At 41.3% G+C, this 26,308-nt stretch overlaps 1 protein-coding gene across 6 annotated transcripts in view; it reads left to right on the top strand.

The window, feature by feature from the left end:
- LOC144492665 (uncharacterized) overlaps positions 1-26,308 on the top strand; it is a 76,645-nt gene that overhangs the window by 3,711 nt on the left and 46,626 nt on the right. For 2 of the 6 annotated variants that reach the window (XM_078210953.1, XM_078210951.1), the window contains exons 2-9: positions 622-737; positions 1,856-1,979; positions 4,086-4,227; positions 4,542-4,635; positions 5,584-5,723; positions 7,511-7,583; positions 13,371-13,498; positions 20,638-20,710. In XM_078210953.1, coding sequence (XP_078067079.1) covers positions 640-737; positions 1,856-1,979; positions 4,086-4,227; positions 4,542-4,635; positions 5,584-5,723; positions 7,511-7,583; positions 13,371-13,498; positions 20,638-20,710 — 872 coding nt within the window. In that variant the 5' untranslated portion in view covers positions 622-639. Of the gene's footprint in view, positions 1-618; positions 738-1,855; positions 1,980-4,085; positions 4,228-4,541; positions 4,636-5,583; positions 5,724-7,510; positions 7,584-13,370; positions 13,499-20,637; positions 20,711-26,308 lie in introns of all 6 variants that reach the window. The other 4 variants (XM_078210952.1, XM_078210954.1, XM_078210955.1 and 1 more) reach the window with 3 other exon arrangements.

Raw genomic sequence — 26,308 nt, 5'->3', positions numbered from 1 at the left:
AGATGATTTACTAGAATGTTACCAGGGCTGGAGAATTGTCGCTCGGGGAGAGGTTGGGTTGTTTTCCTTGGAGCAGAGAAGGCTGAAGGGTGACATGATTTGAGGTATACAAAATTGTGAGGGGTGGGAAGAGAGTAGACACAGGAGGAACTTGTTTCCCTTGGCAGAATGTTTTTAAAAAAAAACCGGGGTCAGAGATTGAGCCAAGTGGCAGAAGGATTAGAGGGGACATGAGGAAAACCTTTTTTTAATGCAGAGGGTGGTGGGTGTCTGGAATTCGCTGCCTCAGTTGGCGGTGAAGGCAGAGACCCTAAACTTGTTCAAAAAGTACTTGGATCTGAACCTTAAGTGCTATAAGTTGCAGGGCGGTGAGCCACATGCAGGAAGATGGAATTAGAAAGGGCTCCTGGGTGTCTTTGGGTTGGCATGGACAAAATGGGCCAAATGGCTCCCTTCTATGCTGTATCATTTCTATGGTTCTAAGTAATATTGTATAGTTTTTAGTGAAAAATTCAATCAGCTTCTAAATTCCAAGAAAATAAGAATTTCCAGACTTTCTGGGTTAGCTATAGATGACTGGGTGGAGCAAAATACTTATATTGACTGATTTTATTTCAGCAGATTTTTCTAATCAAAAAGATGGATTCTTTACCCGAAGATATGACGATGCGCACCCTAATTAAGGGTATGATTGCTGATGAGGTTCCACAGAGTATGGTACATCCAGGAACAAAAAGGTTAGAATTAGTTATCTGTCCACCTCCCTCCAAGTCCAGGACAATACGTTTTTGAGATACACTACATTAATATCACCTCAGTTACACATAGAAGGGTTAACATTCTAAGGTTCCAGGTTTCAATCTCTATGGATGCGTGATTTTGAATCTTCCCACTGTCAGTTTTGCAGCTGCGGTTGCTGAGAGGTTAAAGCATTGGTTTTGAAATCGAATGTCATTTCATTGTCCAGATTCATTCTCTCTCAACGCTATTGTTTAAAGCTATGCTGGAACTACTTTCCATCACTTGGATCTCCTGTGGTCTGAGAGAGATTTTGTTCAGATAAGTGCAAGGTTTCAAAAAACATCCTCAAGCTCCACCTCAACTATTAACCCTTATTGCTCCATAGCAGAATTTGGGGTATTTGTTTTTGTGGTGTTTTGAATTTCATGTGAGATCCAGTTTACAACTCTGAAGGAAATTGATGTTTTTTGATTAATGCAAAACTAAGTGTAAATGATGCATGGATAACTTAAACTACTTTAATGTTACTGTTGTTGCTCCAGTACTGTGGTACTTGGAGATCTCCAAGCACTAATTGTTAAGAATATGATGAGGGGTGCCATTGGAGAATCAATAGGAATGAACTAAGCATTTTGTGCTACATCAGCTGACAGCACTTTGGACACTGGGACAGTCAAATCCAGAGTGCTGTATGCATTGATAATTTAGCATTGCCGATGGGAAAACCACTTGTCTTCTAACATTGGCACACTAATTTTAAAAACCCTGCCAGGATAGAAGCTACATTCTTGATGGCAGGGAAAACTGCTTTGAGCCTCTTGTCACATGTATCAAATGACTTGCCATTTTAGTGCTGAACTCAGTGTTGGCTTGTTGATATACAAATCCTTTGCCGCACTAATCTGACTCATCATTATTCAGAGGGCAACTTAGTGAATGGCATAATTAGGACTAAAGGTGCATAGACAATCATCATGTGTCCCAAAGGGAAATGGCTGTTTACACAAAGCTTAATATTTTAACCAGAAAGAATTTGATCCACAGTTAGCATGATGTGACACCTACAGATTATTCTTTGCTGGTTTTGTAGAACTTAATTATTTTTCTCTTCAAGCAGTAGGTTACAGAAAACGGCAAGTTCTCCCAAAAAGCTCATTAATATAGAGCAGTCTCCAACTATGGTTCTTCGCAGCCATATTAAAGCAAAACGGAGAAGTTGCGTGAAATATAATACTGCTGTGAGTAACAAACAATTTTTATGCTATTTCACCTGAAACCAACATTAGTTTATTTAAATCTATTGTTGTGAAGGGTTTATGAACATAGGAGTGGGAATAGACTGTCCAAACCAGTGAGCATGTTCCACAATTCAGCTTGATTGTGGCTGATCATCTACCTCAGTGTCATTTTCCCATGCTAGCTTCATAACTCTCGATGTCATTAAGCATCAAGAAATCTGTCGATCTGTGTCTTGAACATGCTCATTGGCAGCGCTTCCACAACCCGCTGGAGTACAGAATTGCCAAGATTCACTACCCTCTGAGTGAAGACATTCCTCCTCATCTGGTCCTAAGTAGCTTGTCCCTTATTCTGAAACAGTGTCCTCTGGTTCTAGACACCCTAGTCAGGGAAAAGATCCTTTCTACTTCTACCCTGTCTGGTGCATCACAAATTTTGTAAGTTTAAACAAGATCACATTCTTCGCAACTTGAGAGAATACAGCCCCAATCTCATCACACTATTATCACAGGACAATCCCACCATAAATGGCCTGGTGAATCTCTGTTGCATTCTCTCTCTGTGGCAAGTATATCCTTCCTTAGGTAAGGGGACCAAACCTATACAGAGTACACCAGGTGCGATCTAACTAAGGTTTTGTACAATATCGCAAGAGGATTTAGTGTACAGGAGTAAAGATGCCTTTCTTCAAAAGGCCAATATACATTTAGACCTTGTAATTGCTTATTGCATGTTAGCTTGAACAACCACACCCAGATGTTAGCCTACTTGTGTCTAATAAATAAACTTTTACTTTAAGCAATTGATCGTTTCATAGTCACCATTATTGTGACTAGCTTTATATTACAGATTCATTAGTTGAATCATTAGAACCAGTCTAGTGATGTTACCTATGCTACCATCCTCCTCTCACATTCACTCGCTCATATTTACCTGGACCTGTCCTCGACGGTTCGCTTGGTCCAGTCCCGTCTTCACTGGCCCTCTTGCCCGGTCTAGCTCACTTGTGCATGGATGCTCATTCCTCTGCGGTCGCACCCAGCATTTTTTCAACCATATTTGCTAAAATAGTTGTCTTCCACCATTTGTAACATGGTTAGTATGTTCAGTGCACTGTTCACAGTTATATGAATAGACCATGATACGCCATTCAGTTACATCAGTAGACAGTCAATACAATCTATAGCTATGTCTTGAACTACAGTTAATTAAGTCTAAGGCATGCTTGGTAACACTTTTGGTAGCACAATTACAATCAGAGTTTAATACAATTCAAAATATCCAAACAACCTAGTCATTTCAAATTGTCCTTTTCCTGTTTCCTATTGTTAAACCATACATTTCATATATGGGCTCGGTTATTTTAAACTGTTCTAATTTCCTTAATTCTTTAACTTAATCTTTATGAATTGTTTTGATCTTTATGATTTTTCTAACTTCTCATCCTTTGTCTCATTGCATGTCTAGTTTCATACAACATGTTATATGTTAATCATTGCTTGACATCCTTTATTTATGCCTAACCTAATGCAAGCAGCAATCTCCCGTGAGAACACAATCCAACAGTTAACCAATTGTTTACCAAATGTTTGCAAGGAAGTTATAAAGTACAATACTTAAAATTCATAGTGCAAGGAAAAAAAATGAAAACCCGTATTCCTTGCAGGTCTTTCCAACGTTACAACACTTCTAATGTAATTAATTCACTGTGAAATGCTTTGGGACATTCTGAGGTTATGAAAATTGTTTTCCTTACTAACCATGATTCCATAATTTTAGCCTAAATGGCTATAGTCTGGTGTTCATTCTCCTACTATCTGCAGGGTAATTAGAGATGGGCAACAAATGCTGGTCCAGCCAGAAACACCCACATCCTGTGAAAAGTAATTTTAAATAGGTGAGAATAGTAAAAGTGGAGTTGTGCCAATTCCAGTGACTAATTTCAGTAATATGGTTTCTGTTCAGTCCTATGCAATGTTACATTGCCACCTGCAAATAAGATTGCCTTTGGTTTATTAGGGAGGGCTGTTGATACTGAACATGAGAGAAATATCTGGTCAAGTTCTTTTCTCGTTAATAAGGAAACTTTGTTTTTTTCAATTAAGAGGCCTTCTGTATCATCCATAATTCAATCAACCAGAAATAATTCTCCAGCACCGAAGAAAGCAAAAACTGTAGAAGCAAACCCTCAGGAGGCGTTAGATGATTACACACCAAGAATTCTTCTGAAGAAATTCATGCAAACTGGTGGGTAGCAATAGCACCTTCTTGCAGTTATGTTTGTAGATGACGTGTATTTTTAATACAGCATTCTTGCATTGAATAGTTTATGTAAATGCATAAAATGGAAAAAAACGAAGTCAACACCTAGAAATCTTATCGGAAGGTGTTGTAATTCTGGATTGGCTCTGGTCTGTCTGGTTCAGTTACTGATTATATCGACTGAATTATTGGAGATACCAAATCACCCCAAAATAGTATAACTCATTCACGGATCTTTATGTTATGTTCATAGGAATAAGATTATAAATTCTTGAACAAACTTTCTGCTTTCTTAATAGAGCTGGAATCCTCCTTGGTTAAGGTTGCAAATTCCAAAAAGAAAAAATCTGTGCAAAAGAAATCTCAACACAAGGCAAAATTATCATCTGGCAGGTATATAAATTAATGAAATAAGAATTTTTAGAGCTAGCTCTAGGACTGGAGTACAAAAATTAAGGCTGATGCTCCAGCCTAACTGCTGCACTGTTGAAAATGCTACTGCCTCGCCGGCCATGGAATCGAAGTGGGTGAGGGGCGGACAACGTTGACCTGGGTGGGAATTTCCGGTCTCGCTCGAGTGGGGCTGTAAAACCCCGCTTGTTGTCTTTTGGATGAGATGTTAAGCTGAGGTTCCTGCTCTCCAAGGAGGATATAAAAGCTCCCATTTCAAAGAAGAGCTGTGGAATTATCCTTGGTGTTATTGTCAATGTATATCCTTCAATCAGTGTCATAAAAACAGATTATCTGATCATTATCATATTGATGTTGGCAGGGGTATACCCTCGGTTGGAACTTGCTATTGTCTCCATGTTTCCTATATCACAACAGCTACCAACTATACTCCAACAGTACTTCATTGGCTGTAAAACAATTTGGGTCATCCTGTGATCATGAAAGGTGCTATATAAATGGAAGTTTTTATTCCCACAGCATTATGTTTTTAAAGGTTTAGGCATCACTTAAATAATCTTCACTCGTATGTGATCCTATGCCATTGGTTTTTGCAAGTTATTTAACTGTATGAAGAACCATAGGCAAGCCAAATCCTACTTTTATCTCCCATTTGCATGTGCACACTTTTCAATAAGGATTACTGAATTGGGATAAGGAGTGAAAGCACTGGTAATTCTTTTTACATACATAGATTGGAAGCACCGCAGATGAGCATAGGCTGAGAATCATGATATCTTCCTGTTCTGCATGGCTCAGTTCCACATTGTTGCGCTGCACTGCCATTGAACAATTTCAATCAGAATTTTAAATGTCGTTCTGCATGAAGATTAAAAGTGAGTGTTGAAGACTGTCAGAGCATATTATTTAAATGATTCATGTTTTCTTCAGTAATGACAGCTTCGGTTTAAGTTTGCCAGCAGAAGATACCACAGAAGAAAAGTTGCTCCTCGACCGTAAAGTTCGGAAACAGAAGATAAGTGTTTCCGAGTTCGAAAAGGCAACACAACAGAGACTCCAACTTATAGCAGGTACATGTGGACTTGTCTAGGTATGATCCAATAGTTGAGAATTTGTTGGATCAAGAATTATTCCTCTTTAAGAGTCATAAGGACATTTTAGCACAGAATGGGGCTATTCAGCCCTTCAAGTCATGTCCATTCTCTTTAAAGCAATCCAGTCATTCACCTGCTTTATCCTGATGGCCTTGCAAGTTTATTCTCTCAAGGGCTTATCCAATTTCCTTTTGAAATTTTTGATTGCCTCCGCTTCTACCACTCTGGTTTGCAGGGAATCCAGGTTATTATCACTCAGTGTTTAAAAAAAAGTTCTGCCTTGTATCCCCTGTATCTCTTATCCCAAATCTTAAATTTGTGTTCCCTAGCCCTTAGCTTTTCTTTATCTTATGAAAACCTGTCATAATCTTGTACATTTCTCAAATCTCCCCTCAATCTCTAGCAGCAGTGTGTACCATCTACAAGATGCACTGCCACAAATCACTAAACCGCCTTCGAAAGAACCTTCCAAATCGTTGACCTCTACCACCGAGAAGGACCAGGGCAGCTGACATACAAATGCCACCACTTGGAAGTTCCCCTCCAAGTCCCTCACCATCCTAACTTGGAAATATATCACCATTTCTTCACTGTTGCTGGGTCAAAGTCATGGGATTCCCTCCCTAACAACATAATGGGTGAATCTACACCACGTGGACTGCAGCAGTTCACAAAGGCAGCTCACCATCACCTTCTCACAGGCAATTAGAAATGAATGACAAATGCTGACCTCGCCCACATACAGTAAATGAGTGAAAAATAAATCTTCTCTGCACTATCTCATGGACTTTCACAATCTTGAAGTGTAATAGTATTGTTAAAATGAGCTTTCTAGTTAGATGGACAACAAATACTATTTCTGAACTTCAATTCCTCCCTTGTTGCCCCTTAAAAGTACAATTTCAGTTTAGTCAAGCAATGGACATTGGTCTTTTTTCGTTCAGCAATGCATTATCCATTTAGTTTGTCTTCCACCATTCTAGTAATGTGTGGGGTTACGGGGATGGGGCAGGGGCAAGGGCCTGGCTCTGATACTCTGTCAGCGAGTTGGTACAAACTTGATGGGCTGAATGGCCTTCTGCATAGGGATTCTATGGTTCTAGTAGTCACATGATACAATGATAATAGAGTTGTTGACTAATCATAACAATCAAGCGTTTAATCATTATTCTACAACAGACCCCACTGAGGAAAAGGCCGGTGCTGGAAAACCTTGAGAACTATTGGTCCAAAACCATCTGTAATCTGCCCTTTCTCCCCATCATTAAGCATGCTGTACTTATTATTTGCATGTTTCAACAATATAACAAGATTGTTTGGTGAATTTGAAAATGGCATGTACAAATGTATTTCAATGACATTAATAGGGCTTCCCCAACACCTCAGGAGGTTTCTCCATGATAAGTTAAATCATGGAATCCCAATCTCTGTTGCTGAATTACCTGACCTTAAAAAAAATGTAGTAGCGCATGATTTGCTTCAAGTGCATTTGCGTAAATGTATAGTGAGGATAGGTTCAGAGTTGGCTATGCAGCCTCCACCTGTGCAGATGAATTGCTGTGATTCCTCTCGTGTTTTGAATAACTATCTATAGTCACTTCTAAGATTCATGTGTAAATAATTTAGTTGTGTAAGGTTCAAAAGGAAAATTGCTTGTAACTGTACTTCAGCAAGGCAACATGGTCTTCAGGAGAAAAAGAGGGAAAAAATGAATGAAATACTCAAGTTGTACTGTGTGCTAAAGTATCTGTTTTAATTACTAGAAACTCAACAAAATGAACAAGTGGAACTATGTGAAAAGAGCACTAAACTTCCAGATGTCTCAACAATAATTGGGTAATAATTATGTAATAAGATGAAATGAATGCTAATATTGATAGTTACTTGAAGGCATTATGGTGTACTCACCATATAAATATTGAAAAGCTACTTGCACAATTGTCCTGCATTGGCCTAGGAATTCTAAGATTTATGTCTCACTTTATAATTGGGGAAATTAATTGAATATGAGTTTTTTTTAAAATCTAGTGACCAGGTGGAATAGAAATAGTTTCTTACATTAGTGTTGTTGAATCTACTTTTTGGCCCACACTACAATGTTACTGTAATTACAGTTGGGTCTTTATGGCAATTTGACAGCATCATGCTCACTTTTGCTGTTACCAGCTTTTTATTTAAAGGCAAAATACTGCGGATGCTGGAATCTGAAACAAAAACCGAAAATGCTGGAAAATCTCAGCAGGTCTGACAGCATCTGTGGAGAGAGAATAGAGCTAACATTTCGAGACTGGATTACCCTTCGTCAGAGCTAAAGATAAAGGAAAAGGATGAGATTTATACTGAGGAGGGTGCAGAAGGCTGTGATTGATAGGAATGACATGGACAAAGGGAATGTAAATGGTGATGATAAAGGCTAGGAATGGTGCTAAAAGCATCAGTTAAGTGATTGGAATGTGTAAATGGCAGAACAAAGGTGCAGACTGTAGGAATGTGGCAGATGGCCCGAGTGGGGGAGGGGGAGGGTGAAACAAGATGGAAAGTGAGATATTAGAAGTGGAAAATAGAAATATGAAGTAATAAAAATGGATTAATAAGATGAAAAGAAGAAATGAAATAAAATAAATGGAAATAAAGTGGAGGTGGAGGACAGCATTCATGCTCTGAAGTTGTTGAATTCAGTGTTCATTCTGGAAGGCTGTTAAAGTGCCTAATCCGAAGACAGTGTGCTGTTCCTCTAGTTTACATTGGGCTTCACTGGAACATTGCAAAAGGCCAAGGACAGACATGTGGACAGGAGAGCAGGGTGGTCACAGTATAAATATCATCCTTTTTTTTCTTTGTCTTTAGCTCTGACGAAGGATCACCCGGAATCAAAACATTGGCTTTATTATCTCTCCACAGATGCTGTCAGACCTCCTGAGACCTTCCAGCATTTTCTGTTTTTGTTCCAGCTTTTAATTGTTTTTTTAAATTTGCATTCCAATTCTCAAATTAGCATGGTGGGATTTGCCTGGATTATTGGCCCAGGCTTCTGGATTACCAGTCCAGCAATCTCCCCATCATATCCTGTTTTAATTTGAGACTAAGTGCACTATGATAGACAAATCTGTTGAGAATATAATTAGATAATGGTTAAATTCTAAATTGATGCTTGGGGCAGTTAACTCTTGAAAGAAAATTGCCAATTGTGTTGTTCCATCAATTAAATTTGCTAATAAATGAACAATCAAATATTTACTGTGGCAAACAAGTTATTGTAATCCTTTTTATGCACACTTCTGAGAAGAGGGAGATAATTTGAATGGTGCTGTAGGTCCTTATTGAGGAAACTCCTTTTTAAACGAACCCTTCTCATTTTTAAATTGTTTGCCTTGTGTATTACACTGTGTACACACTCCATGCCACTCCAAAAACCATGTGATATTGGAACTAGTCATACTAGGACAGTAGAATAAAGGTCTTGTGCTGTGTGCTAGATTCAAAAATAGGATTATAAGGGGTAGTATTTATTATAGTTACACAACCTAGGTCAGTTAGTGTAGACAGGGTTTCTTTTCAGAGACTAAGTATTGCCAAAATTTGGCTAATACAAAGACTCGCGACACAGCAGTATCCCAGTGAAAGACGTTCTTTATTGACCAACGTACGTTGGGAAGAGATAGCATTAGGCAGTCCAACACTTCTCTTGAATTACATTACATTCGTCAACATAGTTATACATTTCCAAATTTAATTTTCCCGCCTTCTGGTTCATCCCTACCAGGTTATAAATCAATAATTTTCGGTATGGGTAATCATTAATAAATTGGTCTGTAGAATCCGGAAGCTCTTATCCTTTTGTCTTTTAACAACTTCTATAACGCTAATCAGAGTTCAAAGGGTAGCACTGCTGCCTCACAGCGCCAGGGACCTGGGTTTGATTCCTGGCTTGGGTCATTGTCTATGTGGAGTTTGCAGTCTCCCCGTGTCTGCGTGAGTTTCCTCCGGGTCCGGTTTCCTCCCACAATCCAAAGATGTGCAGGTTAGATGGATTGAACATTCTGAATTGCCTCTTAGTGTCGGGGACTACCTAGGGTAAATGCATGGGGTTTGCGGATAGGGCCTGGGTGGGATTGTGGTCGGTGCAGACTCAATGGGCCAAATGGCCTCCTTCTGCACTGTAGGATTCTATGTTCTTTCCCACAGTCTCTTAGCAACTTCCATGACACAAATCATGGAGTCAAAAGTTTCTGTTCCCACTGATCTGCTGAGCTACCTATATCAGAAAAATGAATAATACTATTCATTTTGGAGTCTGGGAATCTGTACTTTCTCTGACCTATGCTGATAAAAATTGTACTTGTAACTGCATTGTTCTGAAAGAATGCGGTTCTTCTTAGCTAGCCCCCATTCCATTATGCCTCGGGGCAGTCTGCATTTTGCCAAAATGTACATCTGAAATCCAATCCTTTTTAAATCCAAGATACATGTTTAAATCTTTTAACTGGTTATATGTGTTTCTATGCAGGCAGTACCTTCTGTAATATATTTAAGGCAGTCTGTGATTCTTATCCAAAGTTAATTCACTCAGTTTTTTAGTATTATTAGTGTTTTAAATCCCAGAGTATTGAACAGTTAGCATGAAGCAGATGAGATGCATTGAAAAATGATTGGCAAATAGTGTAGAAGGGAGGATTTTGTTGCTTCTAGGGAAATGAGATAAGAAGAACAAAGAACAATACAGCACAGGAACAGGCCCTTCGGCCCTCCAAGCCCGCGCCGCTCCCCGGTCCAGGATTGAATCCTGAATCCAGGATCCCCGCCCAATTTTCCAGCCTATCTACATACCAATATCCTATCCACCGAGCTGTCCCTCACAGCTACGATGCTTTGTTCATCACAACCTATTAACTCACCCCCACCCCCCCATTCCAGACCATGTGATCTCCAGGGAGAGGCGAAAACCCAGAGTGAAAACCCCAGGGCCAATATGGGGAAAAAAAATCTGGGAAATTCCTCTCCGACCCCCTGAGGCGATCGAAACGAGTCCAGGAGATCACAATGGCCCTGATCGGAAAATGCTTCCCAACCCTAGTCATTTCCACTTCCACGAACACCATATGAATTCCCTGCCCCCGAGACAGGTTCCCATGATGGGTTCGATGCGGGTGAAAGTTGTACAGACAGGATCGTTTCAGCTAAACTAAACTGTGCCAGTGCTTTTCCAGAGAGGATGAAGAGAAAAGTGTGGGAGTATTTAAACTAGTGAAATGGGCAGAGAAATTAATAACTAGAAGCAAAATTTAAAAGCTGTTTAGGACAATAAGCTGAAGATTTCATATGTAGAAGAACATGTCGAGATATAAACAGTGTTAAGGACATTCAAATGAAGATTAAGTCAAGCACACTTTTATAATCATAGAATCGGTACAGCAGAGAAGAAGGCCATTTGACCTGTTGTTTCAAAGCAGCCTCTATGCAGGAGGACTTCGCCTAGTGCCATTCCACTGCCATTTCTCCATAGCCCTGCAAATCTTTCCTTTTCAGATAATGATCCAATTCCTCTTGAAAGCCTCAATTGACCCTGCCTTCACCACACTCAGGCAGTGCATTCTAGATCCTAACCATTCACTGTGTGAAAACGGTTTTCCTCATATTGCCATTGCTTCTTTTGCTAATTACCTTAAATTGGTGCCCCCGGTTCTTAATCCTTCCACCAATGGGAATAGTTTCTCCCTATCTGTCCAGACCCTTCAAGATTTCGAACACCTCTATCAAATCTTCTCTCAACCTTCTCTTCAAGGAGAATAGCCTTAGCTTCAGTCAATCTATGTAACTTCCTCACCCTGGAGCCATTCTTGCAAATCTTTTCTGTACCATATTTCATGCTTTCACATCTTTCCTAAAGTATGGTGCCCAGAATGGATTCGCTATTCCAGCTGAGACTGAACCAGTATCTTCTACACAATAATCATAACTTCCTTGCTTTTGTATTCAATGCCCTTATTTATAAAGCTCTGGATCCCATATGCTTTGACATCTCTCTCATACAGTCCTGCAACCTTCAATGATCTGTTCATGTCTGCCCACAGGTCACTCTGCTTGGGAGAAACCATTCATCTGCTTCGAGAGTGGAAAAGGAATCCTACACCCACTTTTAGAATTGTATCTATTCTTCCTACCAAAATGAATCACTTTGTACTTCTCCGCATCATATTTCATCTGCCACTTATCCATTGATTGCACCAACCTAGTTATGTCACAGTACTTTAGCTTTTATGTCACTTGCTGATTTTGAAATTGTGTGCTGTACACCGATGTCTAGGTCATTAATGTGTATCAAGATGACAGAAATCCTGGCACCGATCCCTGGAGAACCCTGCTATAAAGCTTCCTCCAGTGAAAAACAATCAGTCACTCTCCTATCAAGATGCTAATTTTGTATCCATATTGCTACTGTCTCTTTTATTTCAATTGCTCGTAAGTTTGTCGTGCGGCACTTGAACAAGTGCCTTTTGGAGGTCTAAATACACCACATTAATCGCATTACCTTCATCTACTCTCTCTCGCTTACTTCATCAAGAACTCAAGCAGAATTAGTTTGTTTTCCTTGACAAATCTTTGCTGGCGTTTGCCCGAGTGGCTGTTAATTTTGACCTAAATTATCATTTTTAGAAATCTCCGAGGCTAAGCTGACTGGTCTATAGTTATTGGACTTATCCTTGCCTTCTTTTTTGAACAAAGACCTAACATTTGCAATCTCCAGTTCTCTGGCACCACCCCTGTATCTCTAAGGAGGATTGGAAAATTATGAACAGTGCCTCTGCAATTTCCCCTCTTGCTTTCCCCTGAATCCTTGGATGCATCTCACCTGGTCCTAGTGACTTACCAGCTTTTTAGTACAGTCAACCGATCTGATACTTCCTCCTCATCAATTTTTTAACCCAACACGTGTTTCATGATGCAAGACAGAACATCAACAAGAATAGTTAAGCATGTGTTGCTTTGGGCAGGCTTTAATAGTTAGGGTTATATATTTTGGAGAGACATGGGAGTTTCAATGCAGTTTGGTAGATTAGTTGATATACATTGGGGTGATGGCATAAGAGGGTACAAGTAAAAATCCTTAAGCAAAGAGATAGGTTAGATTGCTTTCATTGGGTCATTGCCTTTTGGAACAGCATACCAAAAAATGTTGGATGTGGATTTGCAGGTGTCCTTTTATAGAGAACTTGAAATTTCTTCAGGGAAGAAAATATTTAAGGTGAGTTGTAGGCTAATATAGTCCACTGAGGTTTTGCTTAATTGTCTTGAGGAACAGGAGAGGAATTTATTTACCAATACTTTTCTTGAAATGGCCGCAGTTTTGTTTCTGTGCTTTTGTGCTCAAGAAATTGCACAGAGGGTGGGTTAGTGGTATACATGGTAGCAGTGGCTGATTGCAGTGACAATGGACCTGATGGTTTTGCTTGTTCCTTTCTTAAATCTTGGCCTATTCAAATAAATACAGACTATACTTGACAGTGCAATTAGAAAAGTGCATGACACAGCTTGTAACACATAGCAAACTGAAAGTGGAAATGTAATTGTATTTCAAACAGAGGATATAATATGGTCCATATGTTTGTATATTTTTTGTTTCAGTTTAATTAATCCTGAATTTGATGAGTCCACAACAAAACCAATTCTTTGTAGAAGACCAGTAAAACGCAAAGTTATAAATGAAGACGACTTTGAAGAAGGAGTGCACAATTATCTGGAGCAAGAAAAAGGTCTGAAATTGTTTCAAGTATTTTTGGACTTCTACAGTTTGTTAACCAATATTACTTTACATATACTACTTTAAAGCATGAATGGTCTGGAATAACTTGTCACCCAGTTTTGGTTTTGCCTCTTTTACATTTCTGGAATGAATCGGTATCATGTTGCAAGATAATCTAGATATTAATCGGCAAGACATACAGTATAACACAATGCACAGCTTTTTGTTTTACATGTGTGCAAATTGCAGATAAGTGAATATAGTCTAATTATAAACTATATAACAACAAATAAAACAGTTAATGCTTTCTTTGATTTTTCAACTGTATTGGGAAGAATATGTAATATGTTTTGAACAAGTGAAAGGGTGGAGAGTGGGAAAGGGAATAAAGAGAGCGTCTGTGATAGGGTGGAAAACATGACTGATGAGGTGACAAAAGGGTTTAAGGGTCAAGGCAAAAGAGATCAGTGATGGGACAAGTAAGACAAAAGATGTGTCTAATGTAGATGTGATCATGAAAAGCTGCGACCTGAAAGCAAAAAGAAACAAGCAAAGAAAAAGAAAATGATAAAGACAAAGGTTATAATCTAACATTATTGAACTCAGTTCAGTGTTGAGTCCTGAGTAAAATGCCCAATCAAAAGATGAACCGTTGCGCTTTGAACTTGATTTGAACTCAATTGAAACACTGCAGGAGGCCAAGGACAGAAAGGTCAGAATCGGAGAAAGATGGAGAATTAAAATGACAACTGACAGTAAGCTCAGGCCTAAGCTTGTAGACTGAATAGAGGTGTTCCTCAAAGGAAATAGCAGTCTATGTTAGGTCTCCCCAGTGTAGAGCAGGCTGTATTGATACAGGAATAGGTGTTGCATCTCCTGTGCTTGCGCGGAAAGTTGCAATGGGAAGGAAGGGGTGGGGCTGTTGTGGATGACTGAAGATTGGACAGAATGTTGGGAGGGTACGGTCCCTTCTGAAAGAAGGTGTGTTTGATGGTGGCATTACCCAAAAGGTGGAGGAAATGGTGAAAGATAATCTGTTGAATACAGAAGCTGGTAAGATGGAAGGTGAAGACAAGATGAGTCCTGTCATGGTTCTAGGAAGGAGTGAGAGCAGAATGTGTGCAATGGAACAAACATAGTGGAAGGCCATGTCAATCACAGTGGGAAGGTGGGGTGGAAAATTCCTCAATTGAGGAAAAAGGAATACATCTTAAAAGTGCTAATAATATGGAAGGCTGCATTGTCGGATCAGATGCAAAGGAGACTAGGAAAATGAAATAGAGTCCGAATAGGAAACTGAATTTGAGGGAGGCAAGGTTGCTGTGAGAGTGAGTGGACTTAGGGTGAAGATTAGTTGATATCCTGCCTGCAGAGATGGAGAAGAAAAGCTGAAAAACGGAAAGGAAGAATTGGGAAATAGACCTTGTGAAGAGAGGGTGGAAATTAGGGGCAAAGGCGATTAAATTTTCCAGTTCAAGTAAGAACAGGAAACAACGCCAGTACAATCTTCAGTGGACTGGAAAAAGAGGTGTGGGAGGGGACCCAAGTAGAACTGGAACAGAATCTGTTGCATATATCCTATAAATACAGTCATAGCTAGGATCCAAATGGGTAATGATAGCAACACCTTTATTTGGAGGAAGTGAGTGAGTTGAGTTGGAAAAAGACTGGACAAGGAAGAGGAAAAAGTCAAAATAAAATATCTCAATTCTGTAGGGCAATAACAGGCTGAAATGCTAGGTCTACCAGAGCATTCTTCTTTCTGGATTTTTGCAAGGAATTTGAAGCTGTTTGGGATAACTGTTAGGTTGTAGGCCATGGATGGAGGTTCTCCAGAGAACATGGGGTCGGTGATGACAGCCCTGGAAACAATGGCTTGGTGTTCACTAAGCGGGTCATGGCACTGTGGAAGGTAGGAGGAAGTGTCAGAGGGTCAGTGTTTGATATCTGTTTGGCAGAGGTTAGTATGTCAGGCAACAACAGCAGCAGCTTTGTCAGCAGTTTTGCTGACGATGTTGGGGTTAGACCTGAGAGAATGGAGTGCAGAAAGTTCAGAGGGAGATTAGAATGGGTGAAGCCACAAGAGAAATTGAAATGGCTAATATCACACTGACAGTTCTTACTGAAAACATCTACAGTAGGTGAGTGGTCAGAGGGAGGACCCAGGTGGGATGAGAATATTGGGGACAAGTAAAAGGGCCTGCTGTGTAAGGCAAAACGCCTGGCCAAATACATGGGTGTGGAGGCAAAGATGATGGACACAGAGCTCAGCTTCATGATATTTATTCTGGATTTAAATTTCCTTTAATCATTGATCAAATTTAGAAAACAGTTGGTTTCTGCCAGGTAAAAATTAAGAATGCAGATAAGAATCGTGTTGCTCCTGGGTACACATTTCTGTTTTACATTTCAGTTCATTCTGCGGTGATGTTAAGCCCTTAAATAACAAATATCAATTTATTCTGAGATTGGTATTTAACATTTTTCTTGACCTAGTTAAAATTTTGCATGGAATATATTACAATTGATGAACACATCCATGAATGAATAAAAAAGCTGTAATACATAGACTGTGGCAGGCTACTAAACTCTTCTAGCTCGTTCTGCGATTTAAATATATCTCTTAGTTCCATCTACTCTTGGTTTGTAACCTGTAACGTGTTTGTCTGACAAAAATATGTAGAAGGTGTTTGTCAGCTCTAAGTAGCTTAATTGGTGATTGTAATGCTCAGCTCTGCACCAAGTGATACCATCTGGAAAATCCCAGCGTCGGTATCTGATCTGTGCTAAATTAGTTAATCTGAGCTGAGGTAAAAGTAAGGCCGAGGTAAAAGTAAGGCCAAGATAAAAGCAAATTGCTGCAGATGCTGGAATTTGAAACAAAAACAGAAAATGCTGGAAAATCTCAGTAGGTCTGACAGCATCTATGGAGAGAGAATAGAGTTAAGGTTTTAAATCTGGATGACCCTTGGTCAGAGCTCTGGCGAAGGGTCATCTTGACTTGAGATGTTAGCTCGATTCTCTATCCACAGCTGCTCTCAGACCTGCTCAGATTTTCCAGAATTTTCTGTGTTTATGTTGTATAAGTGAGGCCAGTTGACCTCGATCCTTTGGCAAAGAGTGGGAAGTTGGCCAATGCTCTTGGTTTAGTACTTTGAAAACCTGCTGCAAAGTGCATGTTGACAGTTGGGTTTCAAATGGGATCCCCTTGCAGGGCCTCTCGGGTAGTGATCTCTGGACTACTCCCAGTGCCACAAGCAAGTGAGGCTAGGAACAGGGAGATTGTACAGCTGAACGCGTGGCTAAAGGACTGGTGCAGCAGGGAGGGTTTCAAATTTGTGGATCACTGGGAAGTCTTCAAGAGAGGATGGCACCTGTACAAGAAGGACGGGTTACACCTAAACTGGAGGGGCACGAATATCCCAGCTGGGAGTTTTGCTAGTGCGGTTCGGGTGGGTTTAAACTAATGTGGCAGGGGGGTGGGGATCAGAACAATAGGTCAATAAGCATAGAGGCTGGGGACGGGGTTGGAGCCAAGACAAGGCTAGCTAAGAGAAAGAGCATTCTGGGGGGGGGATGACCTCAGTGGGCCTGGAGTGCATCTGCTTCAATGCAAGGAGCGTCACGGGCAAGACAGACGAGCTTAGAGCTTAATGCTTGCGCGGAACTTGGATGTGGTTGCAGTGACGGATACTTGGTTAAAAGAAGGACAGGAGTGGCAGCTGAATATTCCGGGGTATAAGTGTTTTAGGCGAGACAGAGGAGGGGCTAGGAGAGGTGGGGGAGTAGCAATGTTGGTTAGGGAGCATATTACAGCGGTACAGAGGGTGGACAATTTGGAAGGGTCAGGTAACGAGTTACTGTGGGTGGAGCTCAGAAACAGGAAGGGAGCAGTCACTATGCTGGGAGTATACTACAGGCCTCCCAACAGCCCACGGGAAGTTGAGGAACGGATATATGAGGAGATTCTGGACAGGTGCAGAAAAAATAGGGTTGTTGTAGTGGGAGACTTTAATTTCCCTCACATAGACTGGAAATCGCTTAGGGCTGGGGGCCTGGACGGGGAAGAATTTATAAAATGCGTACAGGAAGGTTCTTTGGAACAGTATGTTGACAGTCCAACTAGAGAGGGGGCTATACTGGACCTAGTACTGGGGAATGAGCCCGGTCAGATCATCAAAGTTTCAGTGGGGGAACATGTGGCAAATAGTGACCAGAATTCTGTAAACTTTGGGATACTAATGGAAAAAGATGAGTGTTGTCCTATGGGTAAGGTGCTGAATTGAGGGAAGGCTAACTACAGTCGGATTAGGCAGGATTTGGTGGCTGTTGATTGGGAGAGGCTGTTCGAGGGTAAATCCACATCTGGCATGTGGGAGTCTTTTAAGGAGCAGTTGAAAGGACTGCAGGACAGGCCTGTGCCTGTAAAGAGGAAGGATAGGAAAGGTAGGATTCGAGAACCGTGGATAACCAGTGAAATTGTGGGTCTAATAAAAAAGAAAAAAGAGGCATACATGAGGTCCAGGCAGCTAAAAACAGATGGAGCACTGGAGGAATACAGAGAAAGTAGAAAATAACTCAAACAGGGAGTTAGAAGGGCAAAAAGGGGTCACGAAATGTCCTTGGCAGACAGGATTAAGGAGAATCCTAAGTCATTTTATACATACGTTAGGAACAAGAGGGTTGTTGGGGAAAGAATCGGACCTCTCGGGGACAAAGGAGGGGAATTATGCTTAGAACCAAAGGAAGTAGATGAGACCCTAAACGAATACTTTGCATCAGTATTCACAAAGGAGAGGGACATGTTGACTGGTAGTGTCTCAGAGAGATGTGTTGACCCGTTAGAAAAAATCTCAATTACAAGGGAGGAGGTGTTAGGATTTTTAGGAAACATTAAGACAGACAAATCCCCAGGGCCGGATGGCATCTATCCTAGACTCCTCAGGGAGGCGAGAGATGAAATTGCTGGGCCTCTAACAGAAATCTTTGTCTCTTCACTGGACACAGGTGAAGTCCCAGAGGATTGGAGGATAGCAAATGTGGTCCCATTATTTAAGAAGGGTAGCAAGGATAACCCGGGTAATTATAGGCCGGTGAGCTTGACGTCCGTGGTAGGGAAATTGTTGGAGAAGATTCTTAGAGATAGGATATATGCGCATTTAGAACTGAATAATCTCATGAGCGATAGACAGCATGGTTTTGTACGAGGGAGGTCATGCCTTACAAATTTGGTTGAGTTTTTTGAGGAGGTGACAAAAATGATTGACAAGAGAAGGGCCGTGGATGTCGTCGATATGGATTTTAGTAAAGCGTTTGACAAGGTCCCTCATAGCAGGCTGGTGCAAAAGGCTAAATCTCACGGGATAAAAGGTGAGCTAGCTAGATGGGTGGAGAACTGGCTTAGCCATAGAAGACAGAGGGTAGCAGTGGAGAGGTCTTTTTCCGGTTGGAGGTCTGTGACTAGTGGAGTAAGAAGTCTCACAACACCAGGTTAAAGTCCAACAGGTTTATTTGGTAGCAAATACCATAAGCTTTCGGAGCAATGCTCCTTCGTCAGATGGAGTGGTCTCTGGTCGAGAACAGAGACCACTCCATCTGACGAAGGAGCATTTCTCCGAAAGCTTATGGTATTTGCTACCAAATAAACCTGTTGGACTTTAACCTGGTGTTGTGAGACTTCTTACTGTGCTTACCCCAGTCCAACGCCGGCATCTCCACATCATGACTAGTGGAGTTCCGCAGGGCTCTATACTGGGACCTCTGCTGTTTGTGATATATATAAATGATTTGGAGGAAGATGTAGCTGGTGTGATCAGTAAGTTTGTGGATGACACGAAGATTGCTGGAGTTGCGGATAGTGATGAACATTATCTGAGAATACAGCAGGATATAGATAGGCTGGAACATTGGGCGGAGAAATGGCAGATGGAATTTAATCCAGATAAATGTGAAGTGATGCATTTCGGTAGATCTAATGTAAGGGGGAGCTATACAATAAATGGCAGAACCATCAGGAGTATAGACACACACAGGGACCTGGGTGTACAAGTCCACAGATCCTTAAAGGTGGCAGCACAGGTGGAGAGGGGGTGAAGAAGGCACATGGCATGTTTGCCTTTATTGGACGGGGCATAGTATATAAAAGTTGGCATATGATGTTGCAGCTGTATAGAACGTTGGTTAGGCCACATTTGGAATACTGCGTCCAGTTCTGGTCGCCGCACTACCCAGAAGGACTTGGAGGCTTTGGAGAGAGTGCAGAGAAGGTTTACCAGGATGTTGCCTGGTATGGAGGGTCTTCGCTATGAGGAGAGATTGGGTAAACTGGGGATATTCTCCCTGGAAAGACGGAGGATGAGGGGCGACCTAATAGAGGTGTATAAAATTGTGAAGGGCATAGACAGGGTGAACAGTGGGAAGCTTTTTCCCAGGTCGGAGGTGACGAACACACGGGGTCACAGGTTCAAGGTGAGGGGGGCAAGGTTCAACACAGCTGTCAGGGGGATGTATTTTACACAGAGGGTGGTGGGGGCCTGGAATGCACTGCCAAGCAAGGTGATTGAGGCGGACACGCTGGGATCGTTTAAGACTCATCTAGATAGCCACATGAACAGACTGGGAATAGAGGGATACAAATGAATGGTCTAGTTGGGCACATGAGCGGCGCAGGCTTGGAGGGCCGAAGGGCCTGTTCCTGTGCTGTATTATTCTTTGTTCTCGAAGTAACTTGCCTACATTTGCTAAGAATGGTTGAGATGCCAGAGATTCTCTTTTGATCCTATTGTCACATGTAACCAACATGCATACAAGAAAGGGGTCACTGTTGAGCAGGAGCTCAGTTTTTCTAGTGGAGGGATGTTGATGCTTATTGTCTCCCTGAAGCTGTCCTAGCTATGATCATTCAGATTAGCACAGTCTAAGCATCAACCAGGTTTTTTCTGGTTTGTGCTAGTAAACACTATAGTTATATTTCCTCAAAGGAGGTATATATACTACATTTGAAATATCTCTGGAAAATTCAAACATCGTTACTCAAATGCTCAGTATGTATAAGCACTTATGGGAACAGAAGTGTTAAATGTGTGTCACATGAGTGTCCCAATGTTCAATTGCTTCTCTGCTAAAGTGCTTGTTTATTTTTTTGAAAAGAACCTGAAGAAATTGAAGGACCTGGATCATTTGAAAAGACTTCAGGACTGACGGACATTTCAAGAATTGTTGGGTAACAAATAATAATCAAAGCTGTTTTTAATATTGAAAAAATCAAATTCAGTTTTATTATATATATTTATTGATGATTTTGAAATCAGTTTCCATGATTATCCATTTTTGTGTGAAAACCATAAATCAGTAACATTGATGCATGAATCAAAAATTTGATATCAATGAATGTTGCCATTTATGGAATTTTGGGACTTTCTATGAACTCTGCATGGTGCAGTGGTCTTGTTTGTAGACCATACATTGCAGGCCATAATCAAATCATTTTCAAGTCTATTAATCTCACAGTAGTAACTACAAGTTTTCTTCTATCCTTGGGGGGGGGGGGGGGGGGGGGTGTGGAAGGGAGCATTTATGTTCATAGGCCAGTATTGGATTGATACTATGCCGGGTTGATTACAATACTCTTGTGTGGATTTGTTCTCAGATAATTAGCACTTTTTTTGCTCTACATGGCTGAGGTTAGAACAAAAAAAAGGTATCAGTCCAATGTTCCCTCTAGTTTCTGTTTTGCTGTGTATGGACTGTTTGTCGAAGGCAACACTGTGGCCTTGCATCTTAAAGGGAACATTGGCTGTGTGCAGTAAGTTATGGAAAGATGTGTGGCCACGCACCTGCTCATCTTGGAGAGAACGTTGTATCGTTCTTTCAATCACTCCCTCAATTATCTTTTCCTTTTCTCCCTTCTTCTGAAAGTAGTGGTATTTGCAGGAGTACAGTTACCCAACAAGGTGACCAAGCTTACTGTGTACATAGAAACATAGAAAATAGAAGCAGGAGTGGGCCATTCAGCCCTAAGAGCCTGCTCCGCCATTCATTTTGATCATGGCTGATCATCAAATTCAATATCCTGACTTTGCCTTCTCCCCCATATCCCTTGATCCCTTTAGCCCTATGTGAGCCGGGATGATGAGTGTTTGAAGTTATTTGATAGTGGGGCCTCACAGATAAGCTATTCCTTTCTTCTGTGCAAAAATGTATAACAATCACTGTGTAGCAATTGGTCATGGACACACTGCCAAATTTACTCTTAACGCAGAGGCACTGAAGCCAAGTTGTAGTACCTCAAATAAACAAGAATACAAATCCTCAGCCTTTGCATCAACCCTTGGAGGTGAGATAGTAGAGAAAATTACAAACGGTGACAAATGTTTGATGATGTGGGTTTTGCAAAAGGCTCAGTTGATGAATCCCAATGTAGGCCACAGTAGAATCAAGCCATTTACATCAGTTATGTTTCCTCTAGGCTGTGTGGTTGTGCAGCAATCGGAAATGTACCGTACAGGAAACAATGAGGCTGTGTACAAGCAATATCCCTTCTAAATGTATGCATACATGGGCGGGTGTTGAGCTGAAATTGCAACACATCAGTCATGTACAGAAAATGAAATGTAGAGGGAACGTTGCACACGAGAAAGATGCAGGGTTCAACTGCTGGTTAACACCAACATGATCATAAGATAACAATGGAGCATTATTTGGACAAGAGAAAGAGGAACGTCAGCTGAGAGTTACTGCTCCTGTATGCCATATTCAGTGCTGTTGGCATGTGCCTGCATGTGAATGATGGGTGAGGACAGGGTCAGGCTCAGCTATGGCTCAGATGTGAGAGCAAATAACAATGATTTTTTTTAGATCATTCCTCAATGGGAGAAGTCCTGGTGCAATTGAGTACACTCAGAGTGCAATAAATTGGGTTTTTGTCTTGTGCATTTGTACAGACTGATGCAAAACTTAGTGAAGCCTAATGGGATGAAGGCAAGTTGTTAAAACAAGAGCACATGGGAAATCACCCCGAGAACATTGACTTTGGATTCGTGATATATTGTGACTGCTGTTTTTAATCAGGCTTGTCCAGCCTCTTGGGGGCCATATTGCCATTTTTTTTCTCACTCTAAGGGGCCAATGAGCAAATTTCAGAAAGATAAAATTTGGTATGATATTAAACTGCATTTCAAAAGTAAATTGTACATTAGAACATAAAAACATAAGAACTAGGAGCTGGAGTAGACCATCCAGCCCCATGAGCCTGCTCCGCCATTCAACAAGTAGAAAGACGAAGTAGAAAGGGTCGAGAGCTTCAGGTTTTTAGGTATCCAGATCAGCAACAACCTGTCCTTGTCCCCCCATGCCAACACTATAGTTAAAAAAGCCAACCAATCCGTCTACTTCCACAGAAGACTAAGGAAATTTGGCATGTTAGCTGTGACTCTCACCAACCTTTACAGATGCACCATAGGAAGCATTCTTTCTGGTTGTATCACAGCTTGGTATGGCTCCTACTCTGCCCAAGACCACAAGGAATTACAAAAGGTCGTGAATGTAGCCCAATCCATCACACAAACCAGCCTCCCATCCTTTGACTCTGCCTACACTTCCCACTGCCTTGGAAAAGCAACCAGCATAATTAAGGACCCCACGCACCCCGGACATTGCGTTGAGAAAAAGATACAAAAGTCTGAGGTCACGTACCAGCCGACTCCAGAACAGCTGCTTCCCTGCTGCTATCAGACTTTTGAATGGACTTACCTTGCATTAAATTGATCTTTCTCTACACCCTAGCTATGACCGTAACACATTCTACACTCTCTCGTTTCCTTCTCTATGAATGGTATGCTTTGTCTGTATAGCGCGCAAGAAACAATACTTTTCACTGTATGTTAATACATGTGACAACAATAAATCAAATCAAAACAAGATCATGGCTGATCTTTTCAAAGACTCAGCTCCACTTACCCGCCCGTTCACCATAATCCTTAATTTCTTTATTGTTCAAAAATTTTATCTATCCTTGCCTTAAAAACATTCAATGAGGTAGCCTCAGCTGCTTCACTGGGCAGGGAATTCCACAGATTCACAAGCCTTTGGATGAAGAAGTTTTTCCTCAACTCAGTCCTAAATCTGCTCCCCTTTATTTTGAAGCCATGCCCCCTAGATCTAATTTCACCTGACAGTGGAAACAACCTCCCTGCGTCTATGTCATCTATTCTCTTCATAATCTTATATGTTTCTATAAGATCTCCCATCATTCTTCTGAATTCCAGTGAGTATGGTCCCAGTCTACTCAGTCTTTCCTCATAAGCCAACCCTCTCACCTCCGGAATCAACCTAGTGAATCTCTTCCGCACCCCACCTAGTGCCAGTATATCCTTTCTCAAGTAAGGAGACCAAAACTGTACACAGTATCCAGATGTGGCCTCACCAGCACCTTATACAGCTGCAAATAACCTCCCTGTTTTAAACTCCATCCTTCTAGCAATGAAGGACAAAATTCCATTTGCCTTCTTAATTACCTGCTGCACCTCCAAACCAACTTTTTGTGATTCATGCACAAGAACACCCAGGTCCCTCTGCACAGCAGCATATGCAGCAATTTTTTACTATTTAAATAATAGTCCATCTTACTGCTGTTCCTATCAAAATGGATGACCTCACATTTACCAATATTGTACTCCATCTGCCAGACCATTGCTCACTCACTTAGACTATCTATATCCCTTTGCAGACATTGTGTCCTCTGCACACTTTGCTCTACCACTCATCTTAGTGTCATCTGCGAATTTTGACACACTTCACTTGGTCTCCAACTTCAAATCATCTATGTAAATTGTAAACAATTGCGGTCCCAACACTGATCCCTGAGGCACACCACTAGTCACTGATCGTCAACCAGAAAAACACGCATTTACCCCCACTCTTTACTTTTTGTTAGTTAATCAATCCTCTATCCATGCTAATACATTACCCATAACACCATGCACCTTTATCTTATGCAGCAATTTTTGGTGCAGCACCTTGTTAAATTTCTTCTGGAAATCCAGATACACCACATTCATAGCTTCCCCATTGTCTACTGTGCACGTAATGTCCTCAAAGAATTCCACCAAATTAGTCAAACATGACCTGCCCTTCATGAACCCATGCTGCGTCTTCCCAATGGGACAATTTCTATCCAGATGTCTCGCTATTCCTGGATGATAGATTCAAGCATTTTCCCACTACAGAAGTTAAGCTAACTGGCCTATAGCTGTGGTATTAAGAAATCAAAGTTGCTGAACAAAAATAAAGCAATGTGAAAGCGATACACTATTACGTTTTTCAAGAAAGAGTAATTAGTAGAAATGATCATAGTGTGTGTGCCAGGCTCACTCCCAGTCTCAGGGTGCTCACTCACTCACCCTCGTCCACTGTGAGTGTGTGTGAGTATGTGTTGATGTGTGGTGGTGAGAGAGTGAGTGAGAAACACGAGACTGGGAATAAGGAAGACACTCGATCGCTCGCACACATTTCCACACTCTTACTCACATTTCCACTCAATCACACGTGCATGCACATTCATTCCCACTCTCACTCCCATGCACACACTCAGGCTTTCACGCTCTCTCTCGCTCTTGCACCCCCCCACGTTTGCTTTGCAGAATCTCACTCCCCAGCCTCACGGCCAGCTTCTCTTTCCCAGGGCTTTTACTCTCTCACGCTGGAGTGGAGCAGCCTTTGATTTGAGAAGCTGATGCTTGTAGAATCTTCCACGCCAACTTACTGTTTGACTGGCTTTTTGAAACTGGCTCTGGGGATTGCATAGACGGGGTTGGATATGGCCTGCGGGTCATGGGTTGGACAAGCTAGTTTTAATGGTTTCAGAATGCTGCTGTTTTGTTTGCATCGAATGCACAGCACAGAAACAGCCCATTCTGTCCAACTGGTCCCTGTTACTGCTTATGCTCTACATGAAGCTCCTCGCACCCTTTTTATTCAATCCTATCAGCATAACTCGGGTGAATGGAGTGGTAACTAGGGGGCATAACTATAGGGTTCATGGTGGGAGATATAGGAAGGATGTCCTAGGTAGGTTTTTTACTCATAGAGAGTGGTTGGGGTGTGGAATGGACTGCCTGCAGTGATAGTGGAGTCAGAAACTTTAGGAACATTTAAGAAGCTATTGGATAGACACATGGAGTACTTCGGGATGATAGGGAGGAAATAGCTTGATCTGGGTTTCAGACAAAGCTCGGCACAACAACGTGGGCCGAAGGGCCTGTTCTGTGCTGCACTGTTCTATGTTCTATAACCTTTTATTCTCCTCCATGTGTTTATTTAACTTTCTCATAAATACATATTTGCTGTTCACCCTAACTACACAAATTTCTCAGGGTGAAAGAGGTTTCTCCTGAATTCTCATATTTAATAGTAGCGATCTTATCTTGAATATTGCTGAAAAAAGTGAGATGTGGAAGCTTGTATGTCTTAATGGGCTTCATCCTGTGGTCAAATTCACATTTGAAATGGAGCAGTTGAATGAACTCCCCTTCTTTGATGTACTAGATGAGAAATCTGCCAGGGAAGTTTCTCTGTCACTGTCTACTGCAAGCCTACCTTCACTGATCGGAAACATGCTGGGATTCTTGCAGTTGTACATGCAAGGAGATTGATCCTATCGGCAATCTTGTAAATGGGGCCTGAGACATTTGCTCACCATTTTGCCCTGTGTGCTAAAATAGGGTGCAACAAAGGTATACTGTGAGATAATGGCTACCCCAATCAGATCATTTCGCACTGTATATAATGCAAACTTATGAAAGGGCCTAAGGTCCTGACAAGT

Source organism: Mustelus asterias, chromosome 4 (genome assembly GCF_964213995.1).
Source record: "Mustelus asterias chromosome 4, sMusAst1.hap1.1, whole genome shotgun sequence".
Classification (NCBI taxonomy): domain Eukaryota; kingdom Metazoa; phylum Chordata; class Chondrichthyes; order Carcharhiniformes; family Triakidae; genus Mustelus; species Mustelus asterias.
The sequence above is the reverse complement of the archived record's forward strand: the minus strand, read 5'-3'. Positions and strand labels throughout refer to the sequence as shown.